General features: G+C 34.8%; 1 protein-coding gene across 4 annotated transcripts in view; it reads left to right on the top strand.

The window, feature by feature from the left end:
• The window catches only part of STRN3 (striatin 3), a 54504-nt gene that overhangs the window by 14933 nt on the left and 11803 nt on the right, over positions 1 to 27768 (top strand). For 2 of the 4 annotated variants that reach the window (XM_051622369.1, XM_051622367.1), the window contains exons 2-9: positions 5023 to 5126; positions 9667 to 9740; positions 11108 to 11189; positions 11500 to 11679; positions 12130 to 12262; positions 13856 to 13997; positions 19040 to 19150; positions 24013 to 24153. In XM_051622369.1, the coding sequence (XP_051478329.1) occupies positions 5023 to 5126; positions 9667 to 9740; positions 11108 to 11189; positions 11500 to 11679; positions 12130 to 12262; positions 13856 to 13997; positions 19040 to 19150; positions 24013 to 24153 (967 nt within the window). The remainder of the gene's footprint in view (positions 1 to 5022; positions 5127 to 9666; positions 9741 to 11107; positions 11190 to 11499; positions 11680 to 12129; positions 12263 to 13855; positions 13998 to 19039; positions 19151 to 24012; positions 24154 to 27768) is intronic. The other 2 variants (XM_051622370.1, XM_051622371.1) reach the window with 2 other exon arrangements.

Genomic DNA, 27768 nt, shown 5'->3' with positions numbered 1-27768 from the left:
GAAAGGAATATCTAAGGATTTTGAAAACTGTGTTACATAGAAAGCATTTTTAAGTGTGCACAGAACCTAAGTAAGTACCACAATGCTGAGGGAGACTGATCTATTTATCTGTTTTTATCAAACTTGAGATTTACAAATTATGAAAAAAGTCAGTGTTGGAGAATTGTGTGTTAATTCTTAGGGCTTATAGTCATGCATTAATGTGTCAAGTGAGGCCAGGAGGTCTGCATGGATGAACAAGGAACTCCTGGACAAACTCACATGTAACAGGGAAGCCTACAGAGGGTGGAAGCAAGGACAGATAACCTGGGAGGAACAGAGAGATTCTCTGAGCAGCCAGGGATCAGGTTAGGAAAGCTAAGACCTGGTAGAGTTAAATCTGGCCAGGGACATCAAGGGCAACAAGAAAAGCTTCTATGAAGGTTTGTCAGTGAAAAATGGAAGACGTGAGGAAATGCGGGCCCTCTCTGGAAGGAAACAGCAAGTTTGCTGACTACACCAAGCTGTGTGGTGTGGTCAATACACTGGGGGCCATCCAGAGGGACCTTGACAGGCCCATTCAAACCACATGAAATTCAACGAGACGAGGTGCATGGTCTTGCACATGGGTTGGGGGAATCCCAAGCACAAATGCAGGCTGGGCAGAGAATGGATTGAGAAGAGCCCTAAGGAGAAGGACTTGGGGATGTTCGTTGGTGAGAAGCTCTACATGAGCCAGCAATGTGCAGCTGCAGCCCAGAAAGCCAACCCTATCCTGGACTGATCAAAAGAAGTGTGGCCAGCAGGTTGGGGAAGGTTATTCTTCCCCTTTGCTCTTGTGAGATTCCACCTGGAGTATTGGCATACAGCTCTGGAGCCCTCAGGACAGGAAAGATATAGACCTGTTGGCAAGGGTCCAGAGGTGGGCCACGAAGATGATCTTAGGGCTGGAGCACCTCTCCCGTGAAGACAGGCTGAGAGAGTTAGGGTTGTTCCACCTGGAGAAGAGAAGGCTCCGGGGAGACCTTAGAGCGGCCTTCCAGTACCTGAACGAGTCTGCAGGAAAGCCGGGGAGGAACTTTTTACAAGGGCTTGTAGTGAGAGGACAAGGGAAAATGGTTTCAAACTAAAGGAGGATAGATTTAGATTAGATATTAGGAGGAAATTATTTACTGTGAGGGTAGGGAGACATTGCAACAGCTTGTCCAGAGAAGTTGTGAATGTTCCTTCTTGGCAGTATTTCAAGGCCAGGTTGGATGGGGCTTGGAGCAGCCTGGTCTAGTGGGAGGTGTCCCTGCCCATGGCAGGGCGGTTGGAACTAGATGATCTTTAAGGTCCCTTCCAACCCAGAGTATTTTGTCATTCTGTAATTAATAGTTTTGATGCCCCTCCATTCAAGACTTAAGGAAGCAAGTTGATTAATGTAATTTATACCTCAAATCTGCAGTGACCTTATCCTTGATCATGTTTTGTGTATCTTGACGACTAAGTGTTCCTGAAGTCTAAATTGATGTTCCGTATTTATAAAGACCAAGCTCTTAACTTCTGCGTAAATAACTTCTATTACCTTTTAGCCATGTGGTGGTTAGAATAGAGAAAAAAAAGAAAAAAATAATAAACCCTAAAATCAGTCCCACGTGTATACAGGGAATTACAGACAATGATGCTAAAATAAGTCTACTAATATTGACAAAAATCTCAAATACCCAGTTATAAAGTGTATTCTTGTGTGGTAACCTTTCTGTTGACCCTTTGGACCCTGTGAAGATTGTTATAAATACTGCGGTACATAAATTATTTTTTGAGGGCTGTTTTTGTAGGGTGAATTTTTGGGGTGTAAATTTTTATAACATTATTTCTGTAGTATATGGAGTCTCAAGATCACTTGATCACTTAAGTCATTAACTTGGGGTCCTGGTGCATAACAAGTTATCGATGGGACAGCAATGTGCCCTTGTGGCCAAGAGAGCCGGTGTTGTCCTGGGGTGCATTAAGAAGAATATGTCCATCAGGTTGAGAGAGGTTCTCCTCCCCCTCTACTTTGCCCTCTAAGACCACAGCTGGAGTGTTGTGTCCAGTTATAAGCTCCCCAGTTCAGGAGGGACAGGGATATGCTGGAAAGAGTCCAGTGGAGGGCTACAAGGATGATTAAGGGACTGGAACATTTGTCATTTGAGGAAAGGCTGGGAGACCTGGGGCTGTTTACTTCTGAGTAAAGAAGACTGAGAGGGCACCTTATTAATGTCTGTAAATATCTGAAGGGTGAATGTCAAGAACAGGCCAGTCTCTTTTCAGTGGGGCCCTGTGGTAGGACAAGGGGAAAAGGCACCAAGTTACAACACAGGAAGTTCCACCTCAACATGAGGAAAAACTTCTTTACTGTGAGGTGACAGAGCCCTGGAACAGGCTGCTGAGAGAGGTTGTGGAGTCTCCTTCTCTGGAGACTTTCAAGACTCATCTGGATGCGTTCCTGTGTGATCTGCCCTAGGTCTTCCTGCTGAAGCAGGGGGTTGGTGATATTCAGAGGTGCCTTCCAATCCCTATGATTCTTTGGTTGAAAAGTATGAGATACAGGAAGTGCCTTGTAAATATGGCTACTTGATTCTGCTTTGGCAAATACTTGAGAAATATTTCCAGATGGGGAGAAAAGTTTGGCTGTGAGCATTTCAGAAGCAGATGCCTCCCTCCATGTATGATTGTAGCTATATTATTTTCCTCTCTGTTATCAGCAAACTGAGGATGAAATAAGGCCCAGCAGTTGCAGCTGGCAACTAAGATTTGTGAAGTAGTTATAAAAGGGTGTTGCCAATTTAAAGAGGACTAATAGAAGGAGAGAAAACCTTCGCTTATGGAAAATATGAGTTTTGGAAAGAGTTGAGAACTGCATTCAAGTCAAAGACCACATGAGCTTTCATAAACTTCTGATGATAATTATCAAAGTATTTAGTTGTGGATTTATTGTAAAAAGAGTCTGTGTTTGTGTTCAGAAGTTTATGAACCTTTAAAGTCCGGTGCTGTGCTTTAAACTTTAAAAAACTTTATAACTGTTTTATTTGTACTTCTGTTTACATTTTGTTGTCTTATCCCTGACTAGTGAAAAGTTCGGGTAAAAAGTTAGGCTGGTGAAATTTTCTGGTTGTTTCCTGCCTTAAATACTAGAGTGCAAATTATGTAAAATTGTAATTTCCTTCAGAAGTCAGTTAACTTCCTTTTGGATTAGTCTTAGTTGTATAGTATTTTTAGAATCCAAGTAACGTAATTGCAGTTGAGTGTAGTTGTTGGGTTTGCTCAGCTCCCCCATCCCCTTCCATTGGGAGCCTACTTCTAGAAAAGCTGGTTCTGGATCTTGGTTTCCACCTTGTATCTTGAAATATCTGTGCAGTAATTACGAAGTCTGTTGTTGTGGGTTTTTTTTCCTTTATTATTATTCACTATTTGCTGCATTACTCTTTTGCACCAAGTAGCAGTGGTTAGTTGAGAGTGCTTTCATGATAGACTTCTAACTGAGATACTGATAACTGCGTGGTTCTCAATAGGATTTAATTGCTTAGTGCTCATTAAATTTTAATTTATTAAATCATTAGTTAGCTATTACAAGGTAAAAGAATACATTCTGAGTTGGTTTACCATTGAGCACAAGGCCAGAGAGACTAAAATCGGGGCTGGGGTATGAAGTTTTGTGTGGTGATATCACTTAGTATTGAAAAAGGTGCAGTCCAAGAATGCTGTCCTCCTGTTGATGCAGTTTCATTCTCTAACCACAGAGAGTAATGAAAACTTTCAACCATTCCTTTAAAAATCTTAAAGGATATATAAGGTGCAGATTATAGCTCTTCCTTTTTTTGTGTGTGTATGTGTGCCACCTCTAATGATGAAACTGTTTGTTCATCTTGAGTTCTGTAGAGCAATGTGGTCTCTACTTTCCTTTTTCTACCTTTTAAAATTTGTCTTCCAGTAAAATTTTATACTGAATCTTGTCTTGAATTAGCTACCAAATGACTTCAGTCAATGGACAAATGAGTTTGTGGTTTCTTGTAATGCTGGCTGATCCAGTAATACTGTTAAGTGTTTAAATTTTTTATTCACATCTGCAAATTCTCCTGTCTTTTGTAGGATTTTGGCTTGCAAAAGACAAAATCAAAGCCCCTTCACTTTGTTGTGAAGAGACTACTTTTTTACTCAACAAACTTACTACCTTGATTTTTCAACTACTTCAAACTAGGAAGTTGAATCAGGGGAGGTTTAGGTTAGATATCAGGAAAAGATTTTTCACCCAGAGGGTGGTCAAACACTGGAGCGAGCTCCCCAGGGAAGTGGTCACACCACCAAGCCTGCCTGAGTTCAAGAAGTGTTTGGATGATGCTCTCAGGCACTTGGTGTGATTCCGCCCAACACAGGGACAGGAGTTGGACTCAATGAACTTGATGATGGGTTCCTTCCAAGTCAGCATATTCTATGATCGTAGTTTTCCACTAGAATTTTGCACTAGATAGCTTGTATGTTCTTCTTAATGTAGTGTTGCCTACTAGGTTAGCAGGCGAGAAGGAAACTTCATTGCTTATTTGTAGGATAGGTGGGCATCACAATCAGTGCTTTAAGAAAGCTTTTTTTTTTTTTCCCATATAGATAAGCACACTAAAACAATTCTCCTGTGATATTCTAACCTTCAGGTGTCTTCAGTAGTAAGTTAAATGTGAATCCATAAGAAATTATACAGGTTTCCTGTATAATGGATTTGTAAATTCTTCATTTGAATCCATATATGCATTTATTGATCTGTTCAATATACTAATTGAAATTAGATTGTTGCCTTAAAAGTTAAATTGTTGAGAAGTATGCTGGTTACCTATTTTAATATGGCTTTGGATTTGGAAGGAAATGCAGAAATAATTTTGCTGTTAATGACTGAAGTGATTGCTGCATAGTAGTTTCTTTTTTTTTTTTTTCCTTCCTCCCTTCTTCCAAGCTAGACTTCATTGCTTTGTTTTGGGAACAGAATGGAATAAAATGCATTATCTTATTTTTGTTTTGTTTTGTTTTCAGGCTCGGATAGCGTTTTTACAAGGGGAAAGAAAGGGTCAAGAAAATTTGAAGAAAGATTTAGTAAGAAGAATAAAAATGTTAGAATATGCATTAAAACAAGAAAGGTAGGTATACAAATTGTTCAGCTTTTATCTGACCTAGAAAACTTCACAGGGGTTCCATCATGTTATGTCAACTATCTTTACTAGATGATTCCAGTTACTGTATGTCAACTGTCCTTATGATTGGTCATCTTTACACTGTGTTTCTGATCAACTTCAGTGTCTGCTATAATAAATAGTTGTATAATTTTCAAATGGTTTGGACTAGTTTCTTAAACACAGAAATTTCAAATCGCATTTTTCCTTTTCTGAGTTAGATGAGTGGTATACTAAGCAGGAATAATAGTTCCAAAAATGTGTATACCTTATTTACTATATACTTGCCTGCTCCTTGGTGATATTAAACTTGAAAGGATGAAAAATTACTATTCTCTTTATTCCCTACAACTATTTTTATGTTGCATAATGAAAAATAGATTTTGTGGCAGAACAGATTTTTTTAAAGTTATTATTACCTTTTGAAGTAAGGTTTTTATGTGCTAGGTGCTGACATTTTCAGTCTCAGTAGGTGTGTTTTCTGTAGCACTAATTTAATGCTTGAAAAATTAAAATTCCATTCAGTCCATGCAGGCTAGTTTCCTTCAAACATATATTCTCTTCTGTTGCCTGGCTATTTCATTTGGCTAAAATTAGTAGTTAATTTTGCAAAAACATGAGGAAAATAATCTTGTAATGTGCCTATACTTTCAGTAGTGGACTCAGTTTTCACATTTAATTTTAACTTGCTCTTAAGAAGTAGGTGAATCCAGTAGTGTAAATATCTTGAGGATTAGGCAAACAAAATAGGTAACCTTTATTTGTTTGTTTTGTTTTGAGGGGAACATGTCTGCCAGAGTAATCTTAAAATTTTGTTGTAAAGCATAGTGAGGCTTCACTTGGACATTTTTAATTAGTTAGTTGTCCAAGAGTAAGTGTGTCTAAATAGATTTTACATTGTGACTTAATACTATGAGTACGCTGACTAGTACAGAAGTAACTTGGATTAGTTGGTTTCATATTAATAACTAAAGTTTTGGCAAGGATGGCTTTGTACCTCAGTGTGAAGTGTACAGCATAAAAGTGCTTCAGGAAACAGCTTATTTTCATACAGAAAACCATATTGGCACATTATGTGCTCTCTGGTGAAGTAAAGGCAGAAAAGATCTATTTCTTCAGTCCTGTCCTTGAAATGGAAAGGAACTTAAAGTTTCCAATCAGTGTTGAGGCTAAAGTTTACATTGGTATGTCATGCAGGTAATATACAAGTCACTCTGGATTCAAGGCAGATGAAAAGTATGCAAAATGTTGGGATATGTGTACTCTTTATTTAAAAAACCTTGAACATATCAAAGGAATAATGTGCTGTTATGTTTTGGGTAGCTTTCTGAAGTTGAAGGAAAAATTTTGGTAATTTTGGCAGTAATAAACTCGGTGTGCTGCACATAGAGACTTTGCACACTGTAAGGCTGTGAGGGTTACCTAATTAATGAGATAAATCAGAGGCAGTTAATTACAGCTGGAGTGTGAGGACATGTAATAGAATGCAGAATTTGAAGAGAAATGGCATTGATGAAACCTCATTCCTACTTTTCCCTGAAATTACCGCTGCCTTTGTAGTTTGACTTCCCATGAAATTCCAAAATTTGTCTGATGGGTGAGAAACTTCTAATCACATGTACACAAGCAGAACAGCAGAAATAAACAGTTTGCTTTAATTCTGGTGGCTAGTGGGTGCAAGCCAGTGCTGCATACTTTTCAAGAGAAAAATCCATGCTTAAGACCCAGCCAGAATTGTCATGAAGATTACTAAAAACAGGAACTGAAACTCTGGGTTTGATTGGTCAACGTGTGGGAAGCGATGAGGAAGCTTTCTGTTATTTTTTTGCTACAAATACCCAGTAGTTTGAAGGGATCTAATTGTGGAAGTATGATGGATTATGAAGCAGGCAGGTAGTGACTTGTCAGTGAATAATCCAAGAATTGGTAAATTAGTTTCTTGATTTTTTTGCCCTGAATGAAGAGTTCAGGATAATAGATGTTACTTTCTTGCCATTGTTTCTCTGAGTGAAGAACCACAACTAATTAAAAAGAACCAGCCCCAAAGCAAAATAAATTCTGAGAATTTCAGATCTGAAAATTGTTGACAGCAATTCTCAATATTGCACCTGATTCTTTCCACCACTTCTCTTCTGGTTGCTAACTCCCTGACACTGCCAATAAGTTTCATGCAGAGAAATATCGGATTCTAGGGAGTCAAACACATTCAGGCAATGATGACTATCATGATTTTGCAGAAGGGTGTGAAACAAGACACCAGTGTGTAAGATTAAATAAAATGCAGTAACATACAAAATAGTTTGGTATTTGAAGTATTGATGTCTTAAGTAGGTGTGCAACAGGTGTGATAAAGTTTTGGGAAAATAAACTCTTTTTCAGTGTCCTTAAATATTTTAGTATTTCTGTATGAATTTCTGTAATAAGATTAGGCCTTAAGTAGTTATGTCTGGGATTTTTTGTTTGTAGCGAGTGGATATTCCTTTACAGTGCTTTGCAGACCCAGTCAGATTTCTCTTGTATACTCTGAGCAACTAATGGTAGGATTCAACAGCTGAATAGCAGCAAGCAGTTACATCAACTTCGGGCTTTGTTTCTCCTACTTTTTCACTCATGGAAACCTAGCCTTAGAAGAATAGCAAGACAATACTCAATTCAAAAGATGCCTCCTGTAGAATTCAGTTACTTTGTGGTGTGGGAGAGTAGCATCACTGACTTGTCAACAACATGGTAGCTTGTTAGTGATTTTTGAGATATAATTACCCTTTTTTGTGTGACAATATGGAGATGAGTATGTGTGCAAATAGTTTATTGGAATTAATTAAGATTTATTTTGCCTTATTTGTAGTAGCTAGTCCTTGGTATAATTTTAGATCAGGTACCTTATTATCTTCTCTAATAAAAAAATTAAAGCAGAATTTTAATGTTTGGAATTGTAGCACAAAAATGAAACAACTAGCCCTAAATATTATTTGCCACAGCTCTCAACTGAACCAATTTAGATTGGCTTTTCAATTTAATTGAACAGAAACATTTCATCAGCTTTATTTAACTTAATTTTTTTTTAACCCCTAAATGTACATTACTTTATTGGATACATAAATCATAGTATCTATGTTTTACCTGGAAAGCTTGGTGGAACATTGCCCTATTACAATGTGGAACAAAACTTTGTTTCTTGGTTTAAAGAAAGCACCTAGGGCAGACATTCTTACTAGTGCATGTATGAAATATGAACATATTGACAAATAATGAAAAAGAAATTATTTAATTTGACAGTAAGATTAGGGTCACTAGCCTTCAGGAGCCTTCGTTTTTCAGTTAAAATGTAATTGCTGAGAAATACAGGATTTTATCTTGCTCTAAAGGGTCAGTAGTGCCATCTACTGACAGTTTGTTGGTGGGACTGTTTCTAATTGTAAATTTAGCAGAAACTTCTGTAATTTAGGATAAAATCTTCCAATATGTCAGGCAGCATTTGAGATGAGCTTTTACCTTCAATTTAGAAAAACTTGCAGCAGTGACTCAGCCAAGAAAATTTGTTAGAAATCCTTGGGTTTGTCCAGCATGCTTTCCATTATGTGTCTTTTCTCAATAATTTTTGTATTTGAGAGTAGTATTTAAAGTTGGTGGGAGCTAAATATGGTTCAATTATTCTTAAAACTTTGCTCAGATGTTTAATTTAGAATTATGAAGACAGCTTTGTTTTATAGAGACTTCTTTAAAATGTGGCTACTAACATTTCTTGCAGAGATTTTTCACTTAGACTCTATTGCAGAATACATAGAGTTCTTTTTCCTGAGATTTCAGGTGTTTTTGTTTTATGAAACAAAAGTCAAATTGTGAAAGGTTTATGATAAAGGTAGATTTTTAAAGACAGATTTTTTAAAGTGGTGAAGAAAGAGAGGTTAGAGGATCAGAGATCGGGAGAAAGGAAGGAATGAGGCATGTTTGCATAGGTGAACTGAGCAGGAATTGGGAGGGTAAACCTCTGATCAATGAGGAACAGAGAATCAGTAAGAGAATACCTATGATGAAGAAATCTAGCACTCTTAACATGGTTCTTCAGAGGGAAAGATCTCTTACGATAAGGAAAGACAGAGCAGAAGATAAATCGAAGTGGCAATTCAAGGTAGCAAATAGACAGGAATTCATCAGAGTGTGATGGGCTAGCTGTGACAGCAACACAACTAAACAATAATTTTTGCTAAATAGTTGAACTGCTTTTTGGAAGGTTATCTTAGTTGCTGACACACATGAAAAATAACACATCCTTGGAGAACATTCCAAACTCTTAGATAAAAGTTATTTCATAATTGTGAATAATTTTAAGGTTAACTCAAAATTGTTCTTGAAAGACAAGATATAGTTGTATGATATGATCTCTAGAAGTTTTATTTGGATAAATTGTATTGTGTTAGTGTGGTTGTTTTAAATGGGAATGGTAGGATATTTTGACTTTATAAAAGCAGTATGTACTAATTTGTTAAACATTTGCATATTTCTTTAGGGCAAAATATCATAAATTAAAATATGGCACAGAATTGAACCAAGGTGACTTGAAAATGCCAACTTTTGAATCAGGTAATTTTTTTTACAATAGTCTGTTTTATTATAATGTGTTTGTACACTATTCTAGATCTGATCTTTCCAATTTATTGCAGCTTTCCTTTTTAGGTATGTTACAGAGATGATGTCTAGGAAAGGTGTAGTATTGGGTTAATATTGTTTAATATGAACATAAAAAGTAATTGACCTTTCCTTTTTTGAAAGAGATCTGAATGTCAAAGAAAGCTTTAAAGTTAGACAGTTCCTTATTTAGCCGCTGCTACTCGTTATTTCTTATAATGCCTCTTCTTTATGGATTTAATATTTTTCTGCCATTTGCCATGTATCTAGAAAGAAAGCAAAAGTGCAGAATAAACATAAGAAATAGTTGAGTTTCTGTTTTTATCTGAAATCAAGGAAAAAAGTCCTAAGGGAAAAAATGGTGCTATCCTTACTGGCATCTGATTTTGCAATGTAGATATAAAGTTGTTTGCAACAGTTTTGCTTTTTACAATATTGGAGATAGAGGAAAGCATTTTTCATAGCAGCATTGGACTACTTAATTGCATGTGCCTTCTCTAGAAATGTAGGTCTTAGGGAAGTCACACTGTTGGCCTGCATTTATGTAATGTGCCTTAAAATTGTGGTCTACACATTTTTATATACCTCCCCCTCCTTTTCGGTTTTGGTTGTGGTTTGGTTTTTTCTGCTGTAGAAGTGCCACATTTTGGGTACTTTTATAGCCAGTTGAAACTGGAGATCATTGTTCATTTTTTTGCTTGAAGGGCTTTTTTGTATGTGTTTAAAAGCAGTGTAAGTTAGATGTTAAAATCCTTAAACTATTAGTTTGTATTATGTTTTATAGTCCCTACAATAGTAAAACTGCAGTGGGTCTAGATTTTTGTTGTTGATAGTTAGCTGATGGAATTTTTGTTAAATTGACATGTTTGTTTTATCAAAATGCTGAAATATGTTACTGCTTCTCTTATTTTAACTGTATTTTCCGTGTTGCTTTCTAAGTGTCTCTGCTTTGTGAAAGAAAGCACCTGTTTTCTTAGCAGTAGAACTTCAGCTGATCAGGGCAAAGTTTTCTTTTGTGTACAAGTTAAATGTTTTTCTAATTCAGTTTCTGCATGTTATGAGGTCAGGATTTTTTAACTGATTCTGTTCTGTTGAATTTGCTTGAAGCTTCAGTAAAGAATTAGAAAAAAATTATTTTAAATTAAAACCCACTGTTTTAATCTAATTTAAACATTAGATTGCATCTGATTTAAAGCTTTTTTTTTTGAGGTTTGCTTTTATTTTCATTGATGTCTTGTAAAAAAGTAAATTGATCTTTTAAAAAAACCACACAAACCACCAAAAGAAAAAACCCCACTTAACTATGACACTGTATCTTTCAGAAGAAACCAAAGATATGGAGGTTCCTGCAGTACCTCAGAATAGCCAATTGACCTGGAAGCAAGGCAGACAGTTACTAAGACAGTAAGTAGTCTTGTTGAATATTGGTGTATTCAAGTGTTTTCCTGAAGTATGACAAACTGTATATATGAAATTAAATACTCTATGAAATGCAGTAATTGAGGTGGGCAAATAATGGTTCAGTTTCCAAGACTTCGTAGTCTTGAACTTTTAAGCAGTGGAGAGTACAGTCTTCTGTATGAAATGGATAGCAATGAAACTTATTTTCCATAAACAATACAATAGTGGGATTAATTTTTAACAGTCAATACTATTTTCTTTCCTTCTCCCTCGAATACGCTTTACCCTTTCTGTCTTCTCTTGATGCATCTAGGTATCTTCAGGAAGTAGGTTACACAGATACAATATTGGATGTACGTTCCCAGCGGGTAAGGTCTTTACTTGGGCTCTCCAATTCAGAACCAAATGGTTCAGTAGAGACAAAGAACTTAGAACAGATCCTCAATGGGGGTGAATCTCCTTCATCAAAGCAAAAGGGACAGGAAATCAAACGGTAAGTGAAGAGATAAGAAATGCATTAAGTTTGTTTTATGTAGTCATTGATATGTACTGGTCAGTTTCTGTTGAACTTCCAGATCTAGAGTCTCTCAATACCTGTGAGTGTAGCTGACTACTTATGATTATGAACTTAACTGAAATTGATAATGCATAGGAACATAGGTATATGTATTCCACACATACTATATACAGGAAAATATGTAGTGTATTGAAGCTGAATTTATGTCATAGAACCACTTTGGAGTTGTTATATAAGGAAAGATTCTGTTGAGTTATACTTGTATAAGTGATTAGGCAGCTGTAGGAACTGCTTCATAACAACCATTTCTTGTTTTGCTAGTTTTAAAGCTCCTAAGCTGTTATATAGCAATTGCATTTCATCTGATCTTCTAAAATCTCTTCAGCAAGTAAAACAGATTCTCCGTTAATGTGTTTGTTTATGTAGGAATTCTGGTGATGTTCTTGAAACATTTAACTTCTTAGAAAATGCAGATGATAGTGATGAAGAAGAAGAGAGTGACATGATAGAAGATATTGCAGAAGGAAAAGAAAAGCACCGGATAAATAAGAAACACAAAGTAAAATACTTTTAAAATTTTTTTATAGAGATCTGAAATGCCCTTTAAAAAGGGATTTTTTTTTTCCCCAGGTGATTACAGATGTATCATGTTAAAATGTATCTTTTACCTTTTCTATCGGAATGGGTTGTAAGCAGATGCATAATCGGTAAATCTGGTGGTGTAGTTTTCTAGTTTGAAAACTTAAAAAAGAACCAACCAACCTGTTTGCAAATGTGAATTAACTGCTGAAAGAGATAACTAATTTGGCCATCTCAGCTTCTTTGTGTACTTTGAGTTCCTTTATGAGGCAAATTTAGCACAATATGATGTGCTTCCTGTCTGAATTTTGGGGAAGATAGGAGCGATTTCTTAAAAAAAACTAAATTATGTAATGGGGGGGAAAAAAAAAATCAGTTCCATGCCAAATAAGCGTTTAATTTTTCCTTTTTACTAAGTACATTAAGAGCGTAGCAGAGACTTGTCTCCAGTAATCTTCTGTTTAAGTTTCAATTAAGTTTTTTGTGTTCTAGTTTTCCATTCCATGATTTCTAGGTAGGGAAGACTATATTACCTATTCCTTTTTGCTTCTTTCTCCTTGTGTGCTGGAAGACTCTCCCTGTCACTAGGGTTTCTTTATGTAAAGAGGCTGATTTATGAATGTTATACTGACAGCTTTATTACTTTTTGCTCAGTAGAGTATTCTGTAGCGTGATGGCCCCTCTGGCTGCATGGAATTCTCTTAAATAGCTAGCAGCATTACCACAGCTTGATGCAAGTCTTAATCTCCAGTTGTCAGGAAGAGTTTTCCACCACGCCTTTTGTATTAACTTGTACTTCTGGTAAAGAGATTAATTGAGCAACCGGTTGAATCTTTTTTGTTCTAAGGCAGTAGATAAGTCTGATAAAAACAATTATCCAGGACGTAAACCTCCAAGCACATATGAAGACACTACACTCATTTTTTGACTCTTCACAAAGCTTGTTTTTTGTAGAAAGTAGGATAGTTTATAGTTATTTTTGTAAATTGTCTCTCTCTGAAAGTGGAAGAATATTCTGCAAGTCATAAGAACATAACAAAAGGTTACCATGTGAAAATGTTCTTCACCTTCAGAATTGAGAGAAAACTTATTCACTGATGCCTTAGTTAGGAGGGTGTCTGGTTTTTTTAAGGTGGAGGTATGGTAGATCTAGTAAAAAGGCACTTTTCTGAAAATGCCATATTTTGCAAGCTTATGCTTAACACTGAAATAGACAGGAAAGCTAAAAGGAAAAAAGGGCTTCGGGACCAGTAGAAAACACAGTTTGTAAATCTCAGTAGAGCTGTTGATATTGCAAGAACATCAACAAAATTTTCCCATTTATGGGAAAACCTGGTGTCAGTATTCTTTTCATTTCCTAGTGATCACTAGACTGCACTGCTCTTTTTTTTTTGTTATAAGCAGCTCTAGATCTGACTAAATATGTGTCTTCTGCTGCATTTTGTGTTGAAAAATATATTCATCTGCAACCAAGGTCTCAGTGAAAGTAATCTAAATACCTTCTAAACTAAGTATTTGAGTAGAAAAAGCTGTTTGTTATTCAAATGCAGAAAAATCTTTTATCTTCTTACAGATTGGTAATGAAGGTTTAGCTGCTGACCTTACAGATGACCCTGATACTGAAGAAGCTTTGAAAGAATTTGATTTTTTAGTGACAGCTGAAGATGGTGAGGGAGCTGGAGAAGCTCGCAGTTCAGGAGATGGAACAGAGTGGGGTAAGATGCTAACAAAAGCATTTAGAAATAAGGGAATACTTCTTCATGATAATACGTAAAGGTGGAACAGCTACCAAGAGGGTGTGGATGTGTGGGATGATTGTGATGATAAAATGCTGATGCTTAAATAGTAGTGTATTGGATGCTGAAACAGTATGTTTTAGGGTAGATAATAAAATTAAGTAGGTTATTAATTTGATGAGAAACAAAATATGCTAAGTCAAACTCCTGAAGCCTGTGAATTTCAAAAGAAGAAACTGAAAGAGGGACAGAATTTGGGCAGGAAAAGGAATAATAAACTGAGTAACTCACATCTCCCTTGAAAATTGGAAATGGATCATCTTAGCTTCTGAACACTCAGGCAGTGTTGGGGTTGTGTGCTGGAAGTCTTGCACTGTAAGGACAAAAGGTGCCACTAGATTATCTTGTTTGACCCTTTTATTTTATTGAGACAATTATTTGTCATACTTAGATAAACACCTCAGTGAGCAAAGAGAATGTGAACAGAAATCAGAGTACTGGCACATCTTCCAGGAAAATCATCCAGGCCTGATTGGGAAGGTACCAAGGATTAGAAAGCATTCTATCCTGAAAATTGGTATGAAAGGGTTAGTCACCTTTATTGTTAAAACTCAATCTTACTGCTAATTGGAAGATGAAGCCAGACAAACCATTGCTTTTAGTTTTAGTAATGCCTTTCTGTTTTTAGAAGCATTTTAATTGCTTTGTGGTGTTTCCGTTTGAAGATGATATTATTTGATTTGTTTCTTGGTCATCTTTTTTTAGCCCAACAGGCAAATCTCTTGGTATAAGACATCTCATAGACCCTGAAGCCAAGGTTTTGTCTTTCAGTGTGCAACATGCTTTCAAATGTATAGTCATGCAGAAAGTTCTAGCATCAGTCTTATTGCTATTGTGCATAAGATGAAAGGCAGCTTGAAGACAGCTTGATACTACAATTAATGCAAAGATTTATCCATTATTTCACAGCAGAATGCTGAAACTTACTGAACTAGCTTGTCCGTTGAAGTTTCAAGTTATTGTTTTCCAAGATTACTTTGCAGCCTATTTATATCTCTGTCATCTTCTCAGGTAGTTACCCAGAATGGGGGATTCTGATTTACTGCACTGTTGAATTTGCAAGTTAGGTTTTTAAGTGTTGTTTTCAAGCAGTTCAGTTGCTGTCCTAAACTTAAAAATAACAGACAATAAAATTTAAAAACCTATTTTAAAACTCAAATTGACCCACCATGCTTTTCAGAGGACAGGTTTGATTGTCGTTATAAGCACAGTTCAAACAGACCTGTAGCAAGAGTAAGAGAATGTTGGCGTTTTGTACACAGTTATGACCACCTTTTTGTGATAACTGGTTTGACTGCAATAAGTCCATTGTTACTAAAATGCTCATGTCAGAGTCAAGGAAGTGGGGAGGAGGTGAAAAGCATAAGCCTATTTCCATCTTAAAAAGGATGTGTTCTGAGTTTTGCCATATAAAGGCAATATCCATAAGTTGTATATTTTGTACTGACTTATTATTTAAATGAGTCAGAAGATGTACTTCCACCTATATAGCAGCAATGCTTTTTTCAGAGTATGTCACCAATTTTAGTACAGCAGTTCTTTTCTTAAATGAATGTTGTAAGGATACAGTCCATCAGGTATTGGTGTTAAGTGTCAGTTCTTTAAAGATCAGTGTATAAATCTGAAATATTTCAAGTCAAAGTGTCTTTATTACCTATCAAAAAAACTTTTAAAATATTGTCCCACTTAAATGCCTTCTAAAATAATACATTGCCTAAATAAATTTATTTTAGCCTGTCACATTATTTTGAACTATATAAAACTGTTTATTACTTGAAATGCCCAGGTCCATCCATTTATTTACTTTTTGATAGGGACCTTCTTTTAAATGAATACTTGTAGTTACTTTCTAAATAACTACATGGACCATCAACTTCAGTATTTCGGTTCTAAGTTATTTTTTTCTTATCTTCATAATGTAAATAGTTGCTCTGTTCTGTTTTCTTCTCATTTTTTTTTCTTCCTGTGTTAGTTTTCCTGTCATTGGTATTCTCTGTTGCGTCTTACTCTTGCAAAGATTTAGGCTCTCGGAAAAAAATGTTAATGTTTACATGTGGATTTCTTTATAAAGCTTTTATTTAGTATCTAGAAACCAAAATTCCATTGTTTACAATGTAAACGTATTGCTTAATCTTGCTTTATTTTAACTTTAAATAATCATAAAAGTATTATCCATGGATGTAACTTTAGATATACTAAAGTAGTTATTTGCCAAATTTGATAGTTACATTTTTGCTGTTGGAGACTTCTGCAGACGAGCCACTGAGTGTGGGTTCTTTTTTTTTGTCCCTATAATACAGCTTTTCATGAACACAATCTTTTTTTTTTTTTCTTCTTCTTTTTTTTTTTGTGCTTCATTTAATATACTTTGAGTCTTAGTATTTTCAGGCATTGTAATTTAAGGTGTCCTGCCATGTGAAATGTTTTACTTAGGAACAGCCTATCTTCAAAATAGTGAAAGCTGAGCAAATTGGAACAGTGTTAAATAAAGAATTGAAGTATGCAGCATGTTCCATGTTTTATCTTACATATTACAGATATTGTATATTATGTAGTATTCTTATTCTGTTTATGATTTTGATGACTAACTATGAGTTCATCAACAAATTTCTCATCTCCATGAAACTTGGAAGTGCTGTTTGCAGATGGCCAATGAGTCAGAGAATGACTGACTATGCCAAGAATTCTGTGTGGCAGAGTGTGACTGGAATTCAGTGTCTCTTGGGTCATCTTTTAAATAAATAAATATTAAAAAAAAAATTTAAATTTCTCCACAATGGTATTGGACATCATGGATCCGCTGCACTGTCCTGATGTCAAAGGCATTTTGTTTAGACTTATGTGGGGAAGGAGTAGAACCATTTCCCACAGTTATAAACACTGCAGGCAGTTTCATGAAGTTAATACTAGGGGGGAATTGCGAGGGTCTTCTGGTTAAATGACTCTGTTGTGAAATAGCTAAGTGTATCTAGGCATAGCCTCTCTGATTAATCCAAATTGGTGTTTTATCTAGTTTTGTGTTTACAACCCGTATCTCAGCAGCCAATGCCATTGTTTTTGAGTATTTATATTTGCAGACTTACGTTTTTCCTGTTTTCTGTTGATTGAATGAACCCAGTTCCTTAAAATTCTTTGTCATGATATCTAAATACCCTGTTTCTTTTGCAGTCTAGAGACATCTTCTAAACTTCTAGTGTAGAACACAGACTGGAAATGATACTTCCACTTTGTCATCACCATCAGTGAATGATGTGGACTACTTTTCAAACATAACAGAATGACCATTTTGTTGCTTTTTTCTGTACAGCAGCATTACATTGCTGTTACATATGTTCAGGACCTTGCTCAGTTTAATTCTCAAATGCTTCTCTGCTTGCAACCTAACTGATTATTTTTCTTTTATTGATGGTGTATTGGATTTTTTTTTTTTTTAATTTATTCTTAACTGATTTTCCTTTCATTAGGTTTTTGGGTTTTTTGTTGTTGTTGTTTTTCCTAATTTCCTTCCCCTTTTGTTTGGGCATGTCCTCTGACTTATCTTTCCGTGCCTCTTGTGTTTCCTGAATAATTGCTATTCTTTGTCAGCGTTTGGGCCCTGTGATCATAAAGATTGAGTTCTTTGTCTTTGCAGTTTGGTAGCTGTAGCCGCAATTTGTTGTAGGATGTTACTGTTCCATTCCTCTCTCCGCAATTCTCTGTGTACAGCTCAGGACTTGGCTGTTATGTTGCCCGTTTCATGCCTTCACCACCCATGCCATTTCTATATTCCACCTCTTTGATGAAGATTGTTTCTTTCTGTCATCAATTGTCTCTATTTAGATGATGGTCTTTTGGCAGACACATCAATATCCTAGAATATCTTCTAATGCATTGTCATGTTTTGTCATGAAACATGTACTTGGAAAACTCCTACTGGTTTGCATCCTAAATGCATGTTTCTTTGTCTCTGCTATGTATGGCTCCTCTTGTGCACTTTTGTGACTGTTGTGGTTATAACTTAAAAAATTGCAGTTTTATGAAATCACTGAACACGTAGGCATGTGAAAGTTAAGAACTTAGGGACTTAGTTTATGATTTTATGTCCAAAGAATTTATGAGTGTAGTCTTAACTGGCAGACAAACCAGGTCTGTCTGCTGCCTAGTTGTCTTCTAGCAAAAGTGCTTCTGCAAATATTACCTTTACGTTGTCTTAGAAACAAGTTTATCCTGTTATTAATTCTGTGTTTCCAGAAATGTTTGATATGTGTAGTTCAGAAAAGTGGATACTTGACTTTTCTTAGAGAATAATTGACTGCAACATTTGTCAAACAGAAAAAGGTTCTGAAACCTTATGGTGTATTTCTGCTAATTATAATTACTGGAATGCAGTGGGATGTCAATTTATTCACTTATGTGAATTACTTTCCTTCATCTTTATGTAAAAAGCTGTATTATAGACTTGTTTCTCTGGTTATATGTAGGACCAAGGTATCTTTCTTGTGTGTGTAGAGTGAGTGTGAGAGGATGCATGGTGGTCTTCATAAATAAACTGGCACTGACTTACTCAGCTTGCATTTTCATGAGAGATACAGCATGAATACTTTTTTTTGCATATTCAACACTGGCTGAATAATTTCTTAACACTGTCTTTCTAAAGATGCAGTAGTTGTTTCTGAACATCAGTGAATTTTGTGTATCTTTCATTATCTAACATAAACAGTTTCTTATGAAGCTTCATTTGTTTGCTCCTCAGTAACAAATTGACGTAAAATTTTTAAATATCTAACTGCTATTATACAGTGCCTTGGAAAACTATGAAATAAGACTTAGTGTTTTGTAAACTTAAAACTGAGACTGCACCTTTAAAGTAAAGATTTACTAAGAACTTTTATTAATGCTCTTATACAGCTGTCATAGTAAGCCAACAGCTTGCATTGCCAATTGCTGTTTTTTTTTTTCTTTTAATAATATGCTGCATGTAGACAAAGATGACCTGTCCCCAACTGCTGAGGTTTGGGATGTAGACCAGGGACTTATAAGTAAACTGAAGGAACAGTACAAGAAGGAACGAAAAGGGAAGAAAGGGGTAAAGAGTAAGTTCAGATTCTGAATCTTGTAATGCAACACTTTTTTGCCTATCTATATAGAAGACATTTTTTTCTCACTAGTTCTGTTTTTTGTTTGTTGTGTTGTTTTTTTTCATTAAGCATCGTTTTTCTCTAATGGGGGCAACCAACTTTAACTTTCTACCTGCTGAATGTGAATATGTCAAAACCTTTGACAGCCTTTTCCTACATGAGAAATCTTGAAAATACATAAAAAATTAAGGTTAAATAGGTAAAGAGAGCTAAATGCTGTCAAATGTGATGCTAAAATAATGAACAACTTAGATTTTGAGTGTATTCCTGCTCTGAAGTTTTGTGAAAGATTTAAACTTTATTTCTTAAAGTATAATACTATGGTGCTGTTGGGGGTGAGGTTTCTGTTGGGTTATTTGTTGTTTGTTTTTTTTAACATGACCTTGAATCACACTATGATTGCTGTTTATGGGCTTGCAATTATTTTTGCAATCTAAGGCCATGAGAATTAAAAAAAGCCTGTAATGTAAATACTAACTTTTTGGTGGCTTTATTTAGTATATAATTTTTGTTTTATGGAGCCCTTCACTTTTCTGTGCAGTTACCACATTTTGCTTGACACCTCCTTACTCTTCAAGAGTTTTCAGAGCGGTTGACATATTTGAACTATGTAAGTTGTACCAAACTTCAATATTGAAGTTCCTGGTAAAACTGTTTTAGCAACTTACATAATTAACTCTACAAAGATTTAGTGGACAAAGTGTTATTAAATGACTTTCACTATAGAGAAGGTCCCTTGATTACAGTGTTTTTGTTTTGAAAGTATAACAGTTTCTGGCACTATTTAGTAAAAAATATTTTTCTTTTATTCTTTTGATCGGAAAAATTGTGTCAATATGTATTAACTAAGTTAAGTTATAGTGAAAATACAACACTTCTTGAACAATTCTGCAATTATTAAGATTTTAATTTACTTTTTAACATCTAACAAATTAAAATTCAGTGCATGTTGATTTTTTTTTCAGCAATTTTGCATGACTTGCATGTAAACACATACAAATACAGAATCCTTGAAGTAAGGATTTTCACCTAGTTTTTTGTTTGATTAGTACTTACAGTATTAATTTGGGTGCTTCTGGATGTCCTCATCTAACATGTAAATCAGCAGTTGACACCAAATTCACATTCAGTATTTTGTAGGGTTACAAACCTCCTTTTAATAATAAAGCGGACTATTTTAAATTGAAATTTTCTTACTAAACTTCACATTTTAGACTTTTGTAAGCACAGTGGCTGCAAAATAACAGCAGTTGTTTTGAATTCTGGGGGGAAAAATATTTAGGTGATTTTTATATTTCTCTCAAAAATTGTGCATTTAGTTTACCTCATGCAGAAGGTTCTTGAAACCTTGCTTTTGTTTTGATTCTACTCTTTTTGCATATAGCACATGGGTTAGTTTCTACTTTTGTCTGGTGCAAGGTAAGCAGCTGTAAAACAGGGACAAGTAGTAGTGTTCTAGGATTATAAATTGTATGAAAAACTCTTCTCAGGCCTCCAGATTTGTTATAGTGGCATAATTTTGGCTTGTCTAGAAAAAAAACTGTTTCCTGCTGTTGTTGCTTCCTTGCTATGCAATTGACAATTTCTGTAATCTTTTTCCATCTCTAAGTCAAAATTTCCAGAAGAGGAGCATACAAAGATAACTACTATATCAAAAGTTGGCAAATGCCAGCATTCTGCATTGCTGATTAAATAGGTTGTCTCTGTTACGTAAAATAAGTAGTAATTATTCTATGTGAAATATATAATTGCAAAATTTAAAACTTTGCAACGTTATTATCAGAACTTTCCTAGCTGTCTGCTTTTGTGCAGTTGCTGTGAACTGCTGTTGGCTGTCAATTATTATTTGACATGTATTGTCTTTTGACATTGTGTTCCACTGTCAAAATTTAAAGAAGTATTTTCTTAATCTAAAGAAATTTTGAAACATGCTTATGTTCACATAACAGAATATTTAGGAGACAACTGTGTGTCACAAAACTGTGAGCTCACATAAGTCACTGTTTAGCATTTGCATTTTAAGTTTAAATTCTCCTTTGGGAAACCCTGAGCTCATATAGATATTCTCATAGATATGGTTTCTGGGATTCTGCATTAGCGTCACATTCATGATAGTACTTTTTCAATAAAAATTGGCCTCTAAATCACTGAGCAAATTGAATGAGAACTCCACATACAGTAAAAATACGCATGAGAGGTTGGACAGGTTTAATAACTTTTGTTTATTTGATTCATAGACTTTTTTCCTCAGCTTTTTTAACATTCTGAGAGTGAAAATAGTATTGTGAGCCACCTTTATTCCCACTTGTCATGTCTGATCATTCATGTGCTTCATTCTGAATATTCGTCTCTTACTTTGCACTTCAGTCTATTTCAGACTTTTATCAGAATTTATTTTGAGCAATATCAGAATTTCTCTGTATAGTAGTATATATATCATCACAAAGTGCAAATGTGCATTGACTCTTGCCTCTTACAATACTTTGGGGACAGCATAGTAGGACAGACATTCTTTTTTGGATATGCATCTGGAAACTACTTTAGTTTGCATTTACATTGTTGTCTTTGTAATGGGGTCTTCATAACCATGGCCCAAGTATAGTAACTTTAATTCCAAATGGAGAGAGAAGTAAGTGAACAGAAGTAGATTTTATTCTGCTTTAGTCTGCATTCATGTTTTCTTTTGGGTAGAGCACCTTAATTTAGGTAATCTTTTGACAGTACTTATATTTTCATCATTTAATACTTTTGTTGTTGTTTTTGGGTTGGTTTTTTTTCTGTGTCTTTTTTTTTCCTGCCATATGAACCCCCCGCAAAACAAACAAACAAACAAAAAACCAAACAAACAAAAAAAACCAAAAACAAACAAACAAACAGAAAAACAAACCACAAAACAAAAAAAAACAACCACAAAAAAAAACACCCCACACTCTAATCGCCTTTATAATATCAGCTGTAAAATAACCCAAAGCCTATTTGTTGAAGACTTCTTATATTTATATATAGAAGTAAAAATTATTTTAAAAAAGACACAAACCAACCACAACCTATTCTGGAGTTCATTGTGGTAAATAGATCACCGTTGGTGGCTGGCTGACAGCCAAGTGCACTAAAGACAAAAACTAGGTTTATGGTCTGTATGGTAGAGACCTGGCCATACTAAGAAGGACTTCTACAAGGAGATCTCACCTGCTAACTGCAGTGAAGTGTTGTACCATTGAAATGTAATTGTGTCAGCATAGTGACTGTTGGTGGAAAAGAGACAGTCCTCATTTATTTTATACTCGCTTCATTAGCTGAGATCACAGGTTTCTGGGCTCACTTCTACATGTGAGTGAAGTGAAACTTACTCAGGAAATATTTTTTGTTGTATAAGGGCAATGTTTGGAAGCTGTTTTAATTCTCAAACAAATTCTGAGTAGCAGGCTTTGTAGATTTAATTTGAATTAATGAGAATAGCTATATAGTATCCCTCTTGGGGTATACATGATATACTTTTGCTATGATTCTGCTTCCAAAAATGTTTTTAATTGTCATCCATCTCTCCACATAATTCTTCATTATATCCAGATAATTCAATTGCTGATGGATATTTATTTTTGAACACGTAGATTTTAAGCATTTTTTGTCAGTAAGGTCTAAAAATTGAAATGAGCAGGTGTCACTTGAAAGTGTATTTTAGTGCTTAACTGTTTAAACAAACAAAGGCTTTGCTTTAATTTAAATTTCATTTTGAATAAAAGTGGTACATGCCCTCTCAGTATAATAAATTGTTTCTTAAATAATTTTCAAATATGCCCATTTTTAGTAAGAAAGCATTAAGTTCTAATCTGCCCTTTTAAAGATAGTAAAAACTTATATTTTAGTAAATTTAAAAGCATGGTTTTCAGAGGCTGGATGGTGGGTTTAATTATTTTAAATGTTCTACAGTATAACTGCCTGCAGTCCCAGGAGGGACTTTTTTATCTATTAAAAGCTGTTTATGTTTTGTATTGTTTTCTTTAAAGAGATTCTGTCCCTGGAATTCTACTTGGATTTAAACTTGACTTTTTGATATGCAAGCTGTAAGGATGAAGCAGTAAAGAAATAATTAAAGAAATAAGATGATATTATTCATGTTTGTTAGTGTTTACATAATTAATTTAATGCACATATAATTCAGTGTGTGTTGTTTCTAGAGGCATGCTTGGATAATAAGTGTAACATGCATCTGCAGTTTCATACAGTGGTGGAAGCATTCTTGCCCTTGTGTTTAATAACATTTTATACAATTTAAATACCATTCAAAAGCAGGTAAAGTTAATTGTTTGTTGCACCCCCCCTTATGAATTGTCTGTGCTTTTCCCCCTTGTTTTTAAGCTTGTTTTTATTTGCACTCTGTTTTTCATTGTTAAATTGTTTAGTATAGTTCAAATTGTGTAATATTATTACCAAATGTTTAATTAATTTGCATTTTGTTTAATAGTTAATGTTCTTTTATTATTTGGCTTGACATCTCAGTGGGGCTGTAAGATGATCCTTTTCTCTCCTGCAGGAAATTGTAGAATAGATCTACAGATCACAAAGGATTTATTCTTTGTTTTAGTGAATTAAAACTGTTTGCATGTAGTTTTCAGATTTGATGTATTAACTCCTTCCTTTGAGTTCCAAAAGATCAATTTTATTAATATACAAAGACAAAAGCAAAGCATTGTATTTATTTGAAGGAGGTCCCATCAGTAATTATTCTTGTTTAATTAGTTTAATGGATTTTTAGACTTCAGCCAAGTCAAGCGGTAGCAATCAAATGAATCTTTGCTGCTGACATTAATTTACAGGAGTCAACAGGACAAAACTTCACGACATGATAGCTGATCTGGGCGATGATGAGATACCCCACATCCCTTCAGGAATCATTAATCAATCTAGGTCACCCTCTTCTAGAATGACTGATCATGAAGGTGCAAGAGCAGAGGAAGGTACAAAAAATTCAGCTACTTATTATATTTCAGGAGATCTTTTAGAAAGCACACACTGTAATATACTGTCCCCTCTATAAAGCTTAATGCAATTGCAGATTGCCACATTATTATTACTTTATTTGCAATTCTTCCCAAATGACTTTATGAGAATATGGCTTGAGTTTATGTGGCTTTTTGTAACTCACCATTATTTCAGAAGTATTTTAAAACAACTTGATGTACAGCAGTGTGTTGTGAAACTATTCATTCTTAAATCCCCATTTGCAGACTCCCCCTGTTAGCAAAACCTTTTACAAATAGGGTGTTATTGATTGAGGAGAAAAAAGGTGAGTATTTACATTTGATGCACAGTTTGCATTTTAAAATGAAATTTAAAAGTGTTTATTTAAGTTGAGACTAAATAATCTCTTTGCCTCAAGTTTAATGTTTTGTGGTTTTTTTAATTCTCTTGGTTTATAAACAGAAGTGTACAAAGACACTTTTTTTACTGTACTGGTTTTAACTTCAGGATTATCTGAGGCAATGGAAGTTAGCAGCAGACTCTTATCTAAATAGTCCAGAATCTTCTATTTCCCTTTTTAACTTTTTGTTCTAAAGGAATGATTTCCACTGTATTAACTTTAGGATTAGAATACCACTATGTAAATTCTGTCCTCTACTCAGAATGTACTCGTTCTCAGCTGAATTCAGGTTTGGCTCCTTTGTGATGATCTTTGACCCTTAAGGCCTGGCATGGTATCAGCTATACTAGAAGTGGAAAGAATTTGTGTTATTACTGATTCTGATAATCTGTTGGTTCTCCTGTTCTTCCTTCACTCCTGCCCCCACAAATGCCTGTCACCTGGCAAGCAGAAAAATATAAATTTTGCAGGGAGGCTTTTTTGTTGTTCTCCCACGCTATTATTTTACAAAAGTGTTTGTCTTCCCACTTTGTCTTTTACTGCCTTTCTTTCCATCTTTGTTGTTATTTATGACTTAAAGATGAGTCATAAATAATACTCCACAGGTATCAAATTTACCTGTGGAGTGCAATTGAAAAACATACCGGAGAAGTTCCACTTTTTAAAACTTTTGGACATATGTTTAGCTTATATTTAGGTTTAGTATTTACATGCTTTAGGTGTTGCCTTTTAGCCTTGTTAAGGTATTAAGGGCATGTGACCCTACAGTTACAGTTCCCTCAGTCTTTCATTATAGTTTGGGATTTATTCATAAAGATTAGTAGTATGAATATCTCTACCATCATATCTGCTAATTATGATTTCTGCATAATAGTAAAGATTATAAATTTTGCTGTTTCATCAGAAATTCTATCTTGAATATTACATGACTTTTAAAATTTTTGTCTGTTCCATATGATGCAAAGCTGCAAGCAGACAAGCCTAGTGTTGTTTTTGAATTCCTTCTAGGTTACATTTGTTAGTGGTTGACAATTTTGTTTTCAGAGCGATGTTATTATTAAGTTCACTTTTTTCTGTTTTTGTAAAGGAGAGGAGTTGGTTCAGGGAAAAAAGAGGCTATGGTTAGAATTGGCTGGGAATATGTTTTAAACCTCTTACGCTGTGGGTTTTGGTTTGCTTTGTTGTTTTTTTTTTTCACTCAAGTGCCTGTTTAAATAGGATAAGAAATTGTGCTGTGAGAAACTGGGCTTTCCACTTCACCATATTGCATAACTTCTAGGAACTGAATCAAGTGCAGCATGATTCTCCATCCAATGTATTGTACAGAGAATTACTACTTTCACAGGTTTTCTTTTTTTGAAATCTATAGATTGTGGTGGTGTCAGTCCATAGACTGGCAAAGAAAATAGCAGTAACTGCTGCTTCTGATGTACCATATACTAATTTTTGGGAGAACAAGATTAAGGTGCCCCCTGTCATAGAGTAAACAGTAACAGCATATATGCACATATGTATTTTATTAGAGATTAAAGCAGTTTCAGTCTGTACAGATACTTCTGCTTGATCTTGATTTAATTTATATTATGTCAATAACTTAAGGGTAAGAAGTGCCGATTAGAATTGATCAAGCAAAGATTTAATAATTGTATTTTTTTCCACCTAGCTTCACCTACAAAGAAACTTCCATCAGTTACATAAATACGCTTGGTATTTATTGGTTGTGAACCCAGTTAAACATATAATGCTATGAAGATAATACCATACTGATGATAGACAAATACCTGGATGATGAAAAAACATGAATTAAGTTCATTTAAATTTATCATTTTTATAGTTCTATTGATACATTGGTTTTGATATTTGGAGTTGTGGATCTTTATTTTTAGTAGCTATAGCATCACACATCTTTAGTTACATCTTTTCTGTCTTTTTTAATGAAAGCAACTTGCAACCATTTTTTAAACTTCTTTGAATATGTCTTATTTTAAAATAAAATGTGCAAATAAATTAAAATTAGTTACACAGCATATACATATATATTGGTAATTAGGATTGTGAAATATGCTTCTAAATTTCAGATAACATTAGTTTCAAAACTTTAAAAGATGGAATATTCACCTCTGATGTAAATAAAGCTTGCTAAATGTATAATATAGATTCTTAATGTGGTAGTGTTCTTCTGTAGTAGTGTTTCATTTTGCAGTATAAAGCATATGAGAGTTGATCTCTTAAGGACAGATGACATTCATTGTACTACAGTATGGTGGCTTCAAGGGCTTATTTAAACCTTTTGAGCCTGTCCTAAAGATCAAATAGGGGTCACAGCATCACAGCAGGAATGGAAAGTGTCCTCAAGTTTAAGATTAGGATATTGCCTCCTTTTGCTTTGTTGTATAATGACTTGGAGGTTTGACTTGTAAATGGATGCTTGTGTTTGGGATGCTGGGACCTTTTCAATACAATAGAATGAGCCAGTTTTAAAAATTCCAAACAAAAGTATTAGAGTCTTTCTGTGGGAGACAAAAAGAAAAGGAAATACCCAACACAAAACCAACCAACCAGTGACAACCAAACTTAAAAAAACTGTTTCTTTTGTCACCTTTATCTTTTTTTTTTCCCACTTGTGTTTTTTTGTTTGTTTGTTTGTTTGTTTTTTTGTCAGAAAGGAACCAGGAAAAACTTAGTCTTTGAAGTAACTGAGGGGCGAATTCTTACTCAGTTTAGGATTTCACAGTTTAGATTGGCCCAGAAAATGTTAGTGATGTGATGTCATTTCTTGGTTTGTAAAAAGCATTGTTTGTTTCACCTTTTATACTCAGCTCAGACAGTTTCACTGAGAAATCAATCCTTAGTAATTCTGATCTCATCTAGTAAGCATGGATGACTGGATAATCCCCTGTCCCTGAAAAAAAAGCCCAAAAAACAATAAAGTAAATAGGTGGGAACATGGAAAATAATTAGTTATGTTCTAGAAATATGGCTTTTTCTGAAATGTGAGTGGTTTGGAATAGATGGTAAAATTGAGGGTTTTAGTAAAATATTAATGTAAGTGAAAAGGTTATTCATGTGAGGCCATAGACAGTTATTTTGGGGAGTTAATTTAATGTAGTATTCCAATGAGTCAAGACCTTTGTGTGGATTGTGGATGTTTTAAGAAGAGGTGGTCGTGCATAGTTGGAATACAATTTGATCTTATGCCATTGTAGGAACA

The sequence above is a fragment of the Apus apus genome, chromosome 5 (assembly GCF_020740795.1).
Source record: "Apus apus isolate bApuApu2 chromosome 5, bApuApu2.pri.cur, whole genome shotgun sequence".
Taxonomy (NCBI): domain Eukaryota; kingdom Metazoa; phylum Chordata; class Aves; order Apodiformes; family Apodidae; genus Apus; species Apus apus.
This window is presented reverse-complemented; position numbering and strand designations above follow the sequence as displayed.